Source organism: Nerophis ophidion, linkage group LG13 (genome assembly GCF_033978795.1).
Source record: "Nerophis ophidion isolate RoL-2023_Sa linkage group LG13, RoL_Noph_v1.0, whole genome shotgun sequence".
Taxonomy (NCBI): domain Eukaryota; kingdom Metazoa; phylum Chordata; class Actinopteri; order Syngnathiformes; family Syngnathidae; genus Nerophis; species Nerophis ophidion.
In genome coordinates this window covers 36465338-36478837 of record NC_084623.1, presented here as the reverse complement: position 1 = coordinate 36478837, position 13500 = coordinate 36465338, and the positions used below count along the sequence as shown (strand labels likewise).

General features: G+C 40.5%; 1 protein-coding gene across 3 annotated transcripts in view; it reads left to right on the top strand.

Annotated features, from left to right (window-relative positions):
• acsl3a (acyl-CoA synthetase long chain family member 3a) overlaps nt 1-13386 on the top strand; it is a 100517-nt gene extending 87131 nt beyond the window's left edge. The window contains exons 12-16 of one of the 3 annotated variants that reach the window (XM_061918857.1): nt 2583-2774; nt 2858-2972; nt 5715-5872; nt 8457-8628; nt 11030-11168. In XM_061918857.1, coding sequence (XP_061774841.1) covers nt 2583-2774; nt 2858-2972; nt 5715-5872; nt 8457-8614 — 623 coding nt within the window. In that variant the 3' untranslated portion in view covers nt 8615-8628; nt 11030-11168. Of the gene's footprint in view, nt 1-2582; nt 2775-2857; nt 2973-5714; nt 5873-8456 lie in introns of all 3 variants that reach the window. The other 2 variants (XM_061918858.1, XM_061918856.1) reach the window with 2 other exon arrangements.
• Nucleotides 13387-13500: the final 114 nt, after the last annotated feature.

The following is a 13500-nucleotide window of genomic DNA, read 5'->3' as shown; positions in this document are numbered from 1 at the left end:
GCACGCACTTGGCGATGATGTCATGTTATCAATGGAAAAATGTATTTTTAGACCATATGATTTGCCTGAGGGGCCAGGAGACCCCGAGAGTAAAAAGCGGCTGCCTTGTTGCCTTTCCATTAAGAACAATATATTAGTTTTTAGTATAGGTTTGCTGGTTTCAAGAAATGTAATGCCGAGCGCATATCTTTGTCAAGATAATCACACTAGCATTTACAAACCCCGTTTCCATATGAGTTGGGAAATTGTGTTAGATGTAAATATAAACGGAATACAATGATTTGCAAATCCTTTTCAACCCATATTCAGTTGAATATGCTACAAAGACAACATAGTTGATGTTCAAACTGATTAACATTTTTTTTTTTTTGCAAATAATCATTACCTTTAGAATTTGATGCCGGCAACACGTGACAAAGAAGTTGGGAAAGATGGCAATAAATACTGATAAAGTTGAGGAATGCTCATCAAACACTTATTTGGAACATCCCACAGGTGTGCAGGCTAATTGGGAACAGGTGGGTGCCATGATTAAGTATAAAAACAGCTTCCCAAAAAATGCTCAGTCTTTCACAAGAAAGAAGGAGGCAAAGTACACCCCTTTGTCCACAACTGCGTCAGCAAATAGTCAAACAGTTTAAGAACATCGTTTCTCAAAGTGCAATTGCAAGAAATTTAGGGATTTTTACATCTACGGTCCATAATATCATCAAAAGGTTTGGATAATCTGGAGAAACCACTCCACGTAAGCACCATTGCCGGAAACCAACGTTGAATTACCGTGACCTGCGATCCCTCAGACGGCACTGTATCAAAAACCGACATCAATCTCTAAAGGATATCACCAAATGGGCTCAGGAACACTTCAGAAAACTTCTGTCACTAAATACAGTTTGTCCCTACATATGTAAGTGCAAGTCAAAGCTCTACTATGCAAAGTGAAAGCCATACATCAACAACATCCAGAAACGCCGCCGGCTTCTCTGGGCCCAAGATCATCTAAGATGAAGTGATGCAAAGTGGAAAAGTGTTCTGTGGTCTGACGAGTCCACATTTCAAATTGTTCTTGGAAATATTCGACATCGTGTCATCCAGACCAAAGGGGAAACGAACCATCCAGACTGTTATCGATGCAAAGTTCAAAAGCCAGCATCTGTGATGGTATGGGGGTGCATTAGTGGCCAAGGCATCGGTAACTTACACATCTGTCAAGGCACCATTAGTGCTGAAAGGTACATACAGGTTTTGGAACAACAAATACTGCCATCTATGCGCCGTATTTTTTATGGACGCCCCTGCTTATTTCAGCAAGACAATGCTAAGCCACATTCAGCATGTGTTACAACAACGTGGCTTTGTAAAAAAAAAAAGAATGCAGGTTCTTTCCTGGCCCACCTGCAGTCCAGACCTGTCTCCCATCAAAAATGTGTGGCGCATTATGAAGCGTAAAATACGACAGCGGAGACCCCGGACTGTTGAACGACTGAAGCTCTACATAAAACAAGAATGGGAAAGAATTCCACTATCAAAGTTTCAACAATTAGTTTCATAAGTTCCCAAATGTTTATTGAGTGTTGTTAAAAGAAAAGGTGATGTAACACAGTGGTGAACATGCCCTTTCCCAACTACTTTGGCACGTGTTGCAGCCATGAAATTCTAAGTTAATTATTATTTGCAAAAAAAAATAAAGTTTATGAGTTTGACCATCTAATATCTTGTCTTTTTTGTGCATTCAATTGAATATGGGTTGAAAATGATTTGCAAGTCATTGTATTCCGTTTTATATTTACATCTAACACAATTTCCCAACTCATATGGAAACGGGGTTTGTACATAATTTAAGAATATTTTTCAACATCCATCCATTTTCTACCGCTCATTCCCTTCGGGGTCGCGGGTGCCCTGGAGCCTCTCAGCTACAATCGGGCAGAAGGCGGTGTACACCTTGGACAAGTCCCCACCTCATCGCAGGGCCAACACAGATAGGCAGACAACATTCACGCTCACATTCACACACTAGGGCCAATTTAGTGTTGCCAATCAACCTATCCCCAGATGCATGTCTTTGAAGACATGCACCTGGGGATAGGTACATACTTTTCAACATATTGAGCAAAAATGTCTCTTTTTTTTTCTACCAACAAAAGTGCACCTGGTATTAGTGAGATTATACTTATTTTAAGGTATTTTTTGGGGTTCATTGAAGTGAGCTAATTTTACTTGTTTTGGAAAGTCTTGTCAAGCCAACTTTTCTTGTTCTATTTGTAGATCATTTTACTTAGTTCAAATAAAATACCCCAAATGTTTGTATTTTTTTTCTTGTTTTTAAAGCACTGACTTTTTGCAGTGTGTCATTAACACTCGCCATAAATGAATTTTGTAAATGTACAGTTAAGACATGTAATTGGTATCGGCCGATGTCATTCTTGGATTATCAGTATTGGAATCGGGAGCATAAAAACATGTTTGGAACATCAGTAGTTTAAACGTACCATCCTTGAACTACAAAATGTAAACCCAGCTATTAAAGATGTCCTTTCATTTTGTACCTACGATAAAAGGATGGTAAACTTTGCCCCCAGGGAATTATCGTACTACTGACAAGCCAAATCCCAGAGGAGAGATTCTAATCGGTGGTCCCAACGTTACGATGGGATACTATAAGAACCACTCAGAAAACCAAACCGATTTCTTTGTGGATAAGAATGGACAACGCTGGTTCTGCACAGGAGATATTGGGGAGTTTCATCGCGACGGATGCCTCAAGATAATTGGTGAGATGTTTGGGATGGCTTAGTAGAAAATCAATCATTTCCTTCAGCGCTTTGTTTGATACACAACTTTCCTGTACTTCCAGATCGTAAGAAAGACCTGGTGAAACTGCAGAGGGGAGAGTATGTCTCCCTGGGAAAAGTGGAGGCCATGTTGAAGAATTGCGCTATGGTTGACAATATCTGCGCCTATGCTCGGAGGTAAGTAGCACCAGCAGGCAACCACCTAAACTACTTAAATCAATTGTAGCAAAATGTAGCGACTAATCCTGTATATGAGGGTTTTTAACAATACAGTGGGACTTTAACTTACCTCAACTTATGAGTAATTTGATATGTCGCTTGTTTTTTTAATGCTTCAAGCTGCGAGCGCAATGGGAATTACGAGCTCCATTCGTAGGTGTCTTCTATTTTTCCCGTTCTGTAACAATCGGAACGAGGGAATCGTTGTTGATGTTGCACACTGAAGTATTTGAATACAAATAGTGTGTGCAAGTGCAAGCTATCCAAGTAGCGTGTGGTTGCATGACTTGAATAACACAAATAACTTTGCACGACTACTTTCACATGGTTTCTAATGAAAGGCTAATTGAACATGACAGCTCGGATAGCATTGTTAGTTTTTAACACCTTTTGGCGGCATTTGATGACTTCACGGAGTGAAAGAACACATACTGGTTATCATAATGAGTAACATCTATTTTACTAACACAACTTTTCCGTTTACATTTGATAATAGACGACTCACCTCGCCTCTGGACGTCCCTCAATCGGATGCTTTCTCAACAGGTGCTGCAGTATCGAACTTGTGCTATTGTGGTATGCAAGCTCCACTTAGCAATGTTTGCATACTACTACGTAGGGCTGGGCGATATATCCAATATACTCGATATATCGCGGGTTTGTCTCTGTGCGATATAAAAATTGTGATATTCGAGTATACGTTCTCTGCTTTTAGCTGCAGGAATTACACTACAGGAGTTTCTCACTCTTTCTTGTCTCTGCTTCTCACAGAGAGGTAAAACAAGCACACCTTCTTACACAAGTCACATTCTGACACGCGTGCAACGTCACACGCCTTCGCGGAGCAAAGAGTTAGCGGCATGGGTAACATTAGCTGTCGTGCTAGCGGTGCGGTGCGAGTGGTAATACGAGAGAGAGAAAGGTGCCAATCTGGTAACAAATGAAGGAAGAAGAATTCCCAAGAAAAATAGCACAAGGTCCATCGTCTGGCAGTGGTTTGGCTTCAAGTGGGAATACGTTGAACAATTATGCGACAAAAGCGTTGCTACAAAAAGTAGCAGCACCACTTACCCGCTAGAGAATGATGAGTGCTTGAAACTCCGCATGTCAACATCTCCGGCCGGTGCCACACCAACAAAATGCCGAAGCGACTATTTCCAGATCAACACCATATGAAAAAAATAATCAACAACAGAAGGAGATAACGTCCGCAGTAACCTACCACATAGCGAAGGACATACACTATTTGATTTCCTATTAGGCAGCTAATTTTTATTTGACAGTTATTGAAATATCTTGCGTGACATCATGCACAAAAGTGCACTTTATCCGTTTTTAACTATTGTAGTGGCGTTCTGGAAAAAAAGTGCACTTTAATTTAGTGTTTTGATATGTCATCTTAGTGACATCATGCACAAAAGTGCACTTATAGCTAGTTTTAAAATGTCTCTGACAATCTTGCACTTTCTGCTTTAGAAATGACAGGAATGTTTGTGCCACTGCTTCATAACTGTTTAATAAATACAGTTTTGCTAAATTGACTTAGTTGTGATGTCCCTCTCTGCATGAAAGTTTAAAATGAGCATATATTAATGCAGTATGAACAAGAATGTTTTAATGTAGACAGATAGAATCATCATACTGCTGTGATTATATGCATCAAGTGTTCATTCAAGGCTAGGGCAAAATATCGAAATAAATATTGTGTATTGTGACATGGCCTAAAAATGTCGAAATATTAATAAAAGGCCACATCGCCCAGCCGTACTACTGCGTTTTCTTTTGATTTTAGTGTGAAGTGTTCCCACACATTAGACAACTTTTGTCGCTTATTAAATCCCATGTTTTGCTATGGCTCTTGTCTACTACTTTCTGCGGCATCTGCCATTGCGAGTTATCCATCCATCCATTTCCTACCGCTTATTCCTTTGGGGAATGTTGGCTAATAAGTTTTCTAAACTCAAATGTATTTAAAAAAGCGTTGATGTGCAGTGCAAGGGGCGTATGATCTGACGTAAACACGCTGTGCAATACCTAAACAGTCCATGCGAAATGTGAGCTTTGACTACTAAACGAGGCAAAATGTCGTCAAAAAAAACTTTTAAAAAAAACTTGACGCCTCGAGACAGCGAAAATTCCTCGAATATATTTTGTAATCGAATGACTCGAGGAATCATTTCTGCTCTACTTATGTCTGACTTTTTTTAACAGAACAAAAAAACGAGCTGTTGCCGTATAAATGTTCTATATTACAAAGCTCTTTCTATTATTTTGACTGTCTTGTGTTGAAGCAAACCACTCTCAGTATGATGCAGTGTAGTTTTTTCAAATAATAAACATATGCATGTCATTTCTACCACTCTTCCTGTTGTTGGTCCCGAGTGAGTTTGACTATTTCCCAGCTGACTTTTAAAAGTGCTTTTTTTTTTAATTATTGAAGATTTACAGTGTGTTGCATAATCATTCCACCCTACAATGGAACCCTACAAAAGAATGGTTCAAATAAATCATTAGGCTCCCAAAAGTGATGTATTTACTTCCATTTCCACGCATGTACTAACCACAAGCAACCATTTGCTAGCCACTTTGTAAGCTTTATAATATATTGACAACAAGTCTTGTATTGGCTGTGATTAATGCAAGTGGTTATAATATTGTTTATTGGACCAGCACTGACGTGACCCTCTTGCTCTCCTGCAGCAGCGAGACGTACGTGATTGCCTTTGTGGTTCCCAATGAGAAGCAGCTGCAGGCTCTGGCTGACCAGTATGGCATCAGCGGCTCGCGGGAGGAGCTTTGCAACAACGACGCTATGGCCGAGCTGGTGCTTAAGGTCATCGACAAAGCCGGCGTCGCAGGTACAAAGCGATTGAAGGGTCTTTAAAAGTCATAGGTCGCCCCTCCGACCAGTTGCAATCATCCTTAGATTACAAATAATTAGACTAAAAAAAAAGCAAATGCAAACACACATTAGTATACTTTGGAATTTAAACATAATCGTAGCATAACTAGTTAGGGTGCAGCGGTATAGTCTTTTCTGACATTTTTTCCCTCTCAAAGTTATTGGTTTATTTAGCATATCAGCAAAAACTGCATTCTGCAGTAAAGAAAGTATCTGTGTTGCATTGAACATACTTTCAAGTTAACACTTTCAAATAATCAATTGCTTTTTATTCCTTGATTACTTGTAATTACCCGTGGTTGGGCAAAAGCTGACCCAAATTAAGGATTTTTCTGAAAACTCAAGTAGCTTAAAGGCCTACTGAAACCTACTACTACCCACCACACAGTCTGATAGTTTATATATCAATGATGAAATATTAACATTGCAACACATGCCAATATGGCCTTTTTAGTTTACTAAATTACAATTTTAAATTTCCCGGGAGTTTCGTCTTCGAAACGTTGTGTAATGATGACGTATACGCAAGACGTCACAGGGTTTTAGGAAGTGTGAGCGCTACGCACACACTCAGCAAAGTCGTCTGCTTTAACGGCATAATTACACAGTATTTTGAACATTGGTGTTGCTGAATCTTTTGTAATTTGTTCAATTCATATTGGAGAAGTCACAGTAGAAAGAATGAGTTGGGACGTTTTAGCCTTTAGCCACACAAACACACGGTGATTACTTGTTTAAAATTCCCGGAGCTGAAAATTTATTAAGGATCAGAGCGCGGTCAAGCGGACATGAATCCAGACCAAATGTCAACTAGCAGGTTTCGGTGAGAAAATTGTGGTTAAAAAAATCGCTTCCTACCGGATATCAGCGGAGCTTCTGTCCTGCTGCGGCTTCGTGACTTCTCTCAGAGACACTGCGCGTCAACACACCAGTAGACAAACACCTCAGACTATCAGGTACTATTTAACTCACTAAAACACTAGCAACACAATAGAAAGATAAGGGATTTCCCAGAATTATCTTAGTAAATGTGTTTAAAAACATCGGAATCCTTCCCAATGCAATGGCGTTTTTGTTTTTTTTTACTTTTTTTTCTAGTCCGTCGCTATCAATATCCTCAAACACGAATCTTTTATCCTCGCTCAAATTATGGGTAAATTGTCGTTTTCTCCGTCCGAATAGCACTGTTTGTTGCAGGCTCCCATTAAAATCAATGTAAATATGTGAGGAGCCCCCACACTTGCGATGTCATCGTCTGCGACTTCTGGTAGAGGCAGGGCATTTCTCTTAGCACCGACAGTTGCGAACTTTATCGTGGATGTTCTCTACTAAATCCTTTCAGCAAAAATATGGCAATATCGCGAAATGATCAAGTATGACACATAGAATGGACCTGCTATCCCCGTTTAAATAAGAAAATCTCATTTCAGTAGGCCTTTAAAGTAGGGAAGAGATTCATATGGTCCGATCCTGGGTTGATCCCACGTGAAAGGGAAGAGGGTGGTATTGTTTTTTTGGGCTATTTGAGCCTCACTCACCAAATTTTGGAATAAATAAATATGTTTACATATATTGGCATCACCGACCATTAAACACGAATATATACCGATACGAAAGATTTTGTAGGTGCTTATTTATATACAATAATTGTTTCCAAACAGTACCTGTCACACAGCAGTAAAACGGATGATCAAACAAAACAGAAGTCATTGTCATGCAGGGGAAGCAAGCTCTCCAGCCAGCTAAACAGACACAATAGCTCCACTGTGACGTTTTGGTGAATTCACGAACATGAAACAATATAAAAGGATGGACGTCATCAAAGTGAGCTGACAAAATATAAGATATAAAGACTAGCTTTAAGAAAGAAAATACTAAAAACTAATGAATTTATTTGTCCGTGCAGCTTGATTATTTTACTTAATACGACATCCTAAATTAGTGGGGAAGGGTTCCTATGGCCCCATTCCTGAAGAAGGTGGTGCAATAATCCTTTTGTGCGTGAATTAATTTCGCAATGCAGTCTGCTGAAAATGATGGAAAGGGCCACTATACATAGCAACTGACGCTGTGGTCAAACTTGAAATGGCTACAAAACACATTTTAAGATAGTCAACGCTCTACTGCCGTCTAGCGGGTTTAAATGGATAGTGATTCTGATTAGTCACGTGAATGGGGCCATATGAGCCTTCTTACTGTTTATCTAGCAATTAGCAGGACTTTTACAATAGAAATAGGTATCTTATTCTGAAAACAAGCATTATTCAACTTGCAATTCCTTAATGTTGCAGAATCTTTAGACACAATTTTCTGTGTGAAGAAAACCAAAATATTTTATTTGAAGTTATTTTCTCTGTGTTCACATTTTTAAACTAGAATACCTAAAATATAATTGTTCATGCTAAAATTATTCATGATGTAAAGGCAATAGGTAAATAGCTCCTAAAATTGGGGAAATTCCTAGAAATTAAATTTTAAATCTTGGCGAATAGTTTGTCGTCTCAGACAAGTGCTTACGATTCCATTTTATTCTGCTGCAGCGGAACTCGTGAGCTTTGAGATCCCTGGCAAGATCTATCTGAGTCCAGACCCCTGGACCGCCGAAACTGGACTGGTGACGGATGCATTTAAGCTCAAGCGGAAGGAGCTGGAGGCCTATTACCGGGATGAGATTGAGAAGCTGTATGGAGGGAAGTGAAGACAAAAGCTTAGGTAGCACACTCCCTACACAAACCCGGACCGATCCTAAAAAATTATGGTGAAAGAAAGCTTGAGAGCGCATTGTGTAACCCAGGTCCACTCTCGGTGCTCCTACTTGAATTTATAGCTGCGTTAAGGCAGAATCATCGCTGATTGTACAATGGAGACGTTTCCAAGAGCCATGTGTGCTGCTGTCTTTCCCCACTTTTATCCAGGTGTACGACCTCTGTGTCAAGTGTTTTGTTGCTTCAGATGGCAGTTATGAAACGCTGACTGTGTCTGATGAATTGTAGTTGCCACGGCAAAAGAATTAGATTTTTTTTTTTTCTCTCGCAGAATTGTTTCTGCGAACGTTTTTAAAGACGATTATTTTTCCCTGCAGGTCAGGTGACAGTAAGCGCTTAATGCCCTGAATGTTGACAGTGTAAAATGGTCTTTACTGTTCACATGTATCATGCTAAAAACATTACAAAACACTCAGAATATGTCAGGAATACATTTTAATAGTGCCATGTTGTGACGTTACCACACTCCCAGTTCGCAGCTAATGGGGTTACTGTAAACAAAGAAACTGTGCACTTTACGATGTACTGCACACTAGGGCTGCACGATTATGCCCAAAATAATGATCATGATTATATTTATCAATATTCCATCCATCCTTTTCCTACCGCTTGTCCCTTTTGAGGTCGCGGGGGGCGATGGTGCCTATCTCAGCTACAATCGGGCAAAAGGCGGGGTAAACCCTGGACAAGTCGCCACCTTATCGCAGGGCAATCACAGATAGACAGACAACATTAAAGGGGAACATTATCACAATTTCAGATGGGTTAAAACCAATACAAATCAGTTCCCAGTGGCTTTTATTTTTCAAAGTTTTTTTCAAAATTTTACCCATCATAGAATATCCCGAAAAAAGGCTTTAAAGCGCCTGATTTTCGCTATCTGTGAAGCCACCGTCCATTTTCCTGTGACGTCATCCAGTGATATACATGCTATCCAGCAAGATATAGCGACATTAGCTCGGATTCAGACTCTGATTTCAGCGGCTTAAGCGATTCAACAGATTACGCATGTATTGAAACGGATGGTTGGAGTATGGAGGCAGATAGCGAAAACGAAATTGAAGAAGAAACTGAAGCTATTGAGCGAATAGCAATTGACGCTATCCGGCCAGGTCTGCCTTAGCATCGCCGGTAAAATGTGCAGACCAAACGATCGATTAGCTGGCTGTCATGCCGCGACCAAATATGTCTGTTTAGCACATAAGTCAATAACATCAACAAAACTCACCTTTGTGATTTCGTTGACTTTATCGTTGGAAATGCATCTGCTTTGAGTGTCGCAGGGTATCCATTCATCTCTGTGCCATGTCTGTCGTAACATCGCCGGTAAAATGTGCGGACCAAATGAGGGGCTTTTGCATCTCTTGACACTGGAGCAACTTAAATCGGTCGATTGGTAAGTGTTTGTTTGGCATTAAATGTGGATGGAGGGAAAGTCTGGATGCAAATATAGCTACAAATGAGGCATAATGATGCAATGTGTACATACAGCTAGCCTAAATAGCATGTTAGCATGCCGTGCTAATCGATGCACATTCTACGTAAATCAACTTGAATCCGTCCCTGATCGTGTTGTTACATCCTCCGACAACACAACGACGAGGCATGATGTCTCCAAGGTACCGGAAAACAGTCGAAAAAACGGAAAATAACAGAGCTGATTTGACTAGCTGCTTGTAATGTGTTTGAGAAAATGGCGGATTGACTACCTAGGGGATGTCACATTGTGACGTCATCGCTCCGAGAGCAAATAATAGAAAGGCGTTTATCCATCCATTTCCATCCATCCATTTTCTACCGCTTATTCCCTTTTGGGGTCGCGGGGGGCGCTGGCGCCTATCTCAGCTACAATCGGGCGGAAGGCGGAGTACACCCTGGACAAGTCACCACCTCATCGCAGGGCCAACACAGATAGACAGACAACATTCACACTCACATTCACACACTAGGGCCAATTTAGTGTTGCCAATCAACCTATCCCCAGGTGCATGTCTTTGGAGGTGGGAGGAAGCCGGAGTATCCGGAGGGAACCCACGCATTCACGGGGAGAACATGCAAACTCCACACAGAAAGATCCCAAGCCTGGATTTGAACCCAGGACTGCAGGAACTTCGTATTGTGAGGCAGACGCACTAACCCCTCTTCCACCGTGAAGCCCAGAAAGGCGTTTAATTCGCCAAAATTCACCCATTTACAGTTCAGAAATTGGTTAAAAAAATATATGGTCTTTTTTCTGCAACATCAAGGCATATATTGACGCTTACATAGGTCTGGTGATAATGTTCCCCTTTAACACTCACATTCACACACTAGGGCTAATTTAGTGTTGCCAATCAACCTATCCCCAGGTGCATGTTTCTGGAGGTGGGAGGAAGCCGGAGTACCTGGAGGGAACCCACGCATTCACGGGGAGAACATGCAAACTCCACACAGAAAGATCCCGAACCTGGATTTGAACCCAGGACTGCAGGAACTTCGTATTGTGAGGCAGACGCACTAACCCTTCTGCCACCGTGACGCCCAGAAAGGCGTTTAATTCGCCAAAATTCACCCATTTACAGTTCAGAAATTGGTTAAAAAAATATATGGTCTTTTTTCTGCAACATCAAGGTATATATTGACGCTTACATAGGTCTGGTGATAATGTTCCCCTTTAACACTCACATTCACACACTAGGGCTAATTTAGTGTTGCCAATCAACCTATCACCAGGTGCATGTTTTTGGAGGTGGGAGGAAGCCGGAGTACCCGGAGGAAACCAACGCAGTCACGGGGAGAACATGCAAACTTCACACAGAAAGATTCCGAGCCTGGGATTGAACCCAGGACTACTCAGGACCTTTGTATTGTGAGGCAGATGCACTAACCCCTCCTCCACCGTGCTGCCCATTTTTATCAATATTGAAATCACAATTATTCTTTGTTAGGTAAAACGATGTTGGGGGGGTTGGAGGGCTGTTCATAAATGCTCCCTATATACACTGCATCTGGAAAGTAGTCACGGCACTTCACTGTTCCTGCATATTATGTTACAGCCTTATTCCAAAATTGAATAAATGCATTTTCGTCCTCAAAATTCAACAGATAATGAAAATATGTAAAGGTTTATTTAATTTTGCAAATTTATAAAAAAAATAAGTTGATTGGCAACATTAAATTGGCCCTAGTGTGTGAATGTGAGTGTGAGTGTTGTCTATCTGTGTTGGCCCTGCGATGAGGTGGCGACTTGTCCAGGGTGTACCCCGCCTTCCGCCCGATTGTAGCTGAGATAGGCGCCAGCGCCCCCCGCGACCCCGAAAGGGAATAAGCAGTAGAAAATGGATGGATGGAAGGAAGTTTGGCACACCCATCTCTGGACAGTTTCAACTATTCCTCTTTGCAACACCTTTCAAGCTCCTTCAGATTGAATGGGAAGCGTTGGATTTCATTCAGGATGTCTCCGTACACTGCTGCATTCTTTCCCTCTAACCTGACTAGTCTCCCAGTTCCTGCTGCTGGAAAAACAACCCCACAGCATGATGCTGCCACCACCATGCTTCTCTGTAGGGATGGTATTGGCCTGTTGATGAGCGGTGCCTGGTTTCCTTCACCTGGCATTCACGCCATAGAGTTCAATCTTTGTGTCATGAGATAAGGGAATTTTCTTGGTCTAAGAGTCTTTCCGGTGCATTTTGGCAACATTTTTACTAAAAAATGGCTTCCGTAAAGACCTGATTGGTGGATCTCTGAAGAGATGGTTATCCTTCTGGAAGGTTCTTCTTTCTCACTACAGAGGAATACCGCAGCTCTGAAAGAGTGATCATCAGGTTCTTGGTCACCTTCCAGATCAGACTAAGATGAATGCAGAATTGTATAGAGACATGCTGGATGAAAACCAACATTTCCCAACCAAGCTGTTGGAGCTTGAGAAGTGCTGCAAAGAGAAAGGCAAAACTGCCTCAAGATAGGTGTGCCAAGCTTGTATTCAAAAATATTTGAGGATGTAAATTGCTGCCAAAGGCGCATCACCAAAGTAAAGGTTGTGAATACTTTGATGTGATTTTTTTTTTTGGTAGTTTTAATACATTTGCAAATTTAAAAAAATATATTTTTTTCTCATTGTTGTCATGGGGTATATTGTGTGTAGAAATTTGAGGACAAAAATAAATGTATTCTATTTTTGGGAGTAAGTCTGGAACATAAAATGTGGAAAAAGTGAAGCACTGTGAAAACTTTCCGGGTGCACTGTATTTAAAGACCACTATTTGTGTTTATATTCATTATTTGTATCGACCTGTCAGCTTTTTCTACACACATGATGCCTTTTGCTCTATTTTTTATGTTTTTTTTCCGTGGCAAAAAAACACACCACATTCCATGTTGACATTTGATGATCAAAATGTGAATTATTGTGCAGCCCTATTGCAGTATGCTTATGTGTTTATGATTTACATTATAATCCATATCATTATAAAGAATAGTGCAGTTGATGACCAGTTGATATCATAAACATGCCATTGAAACTTAACATTTTTAAATCGTGTCTGGTTTTCTAGGTTTCTCTCTCTATGTGATCCAGAGTGGAAGAATTAAGCTTTAATAGATTCGCTATCCTTTCAAAATTATGATTTTTTTTTTTTTTTCTTGCAAGATGTGTATTTATTTAATAAGTGCTCTTTTACTTTGCAATAATTCAGAAATAAAGTGTGCAGAATTGGTGCAATAACTGAGTTGGCTGCTGATGTGCACGATGGGAAATATATCTATCAATAAAATAAGTACAGTGTATATTTTTGGTTAGTGATGCAATCAAGCATGAATCTTTCTGCCTTATTGGGGT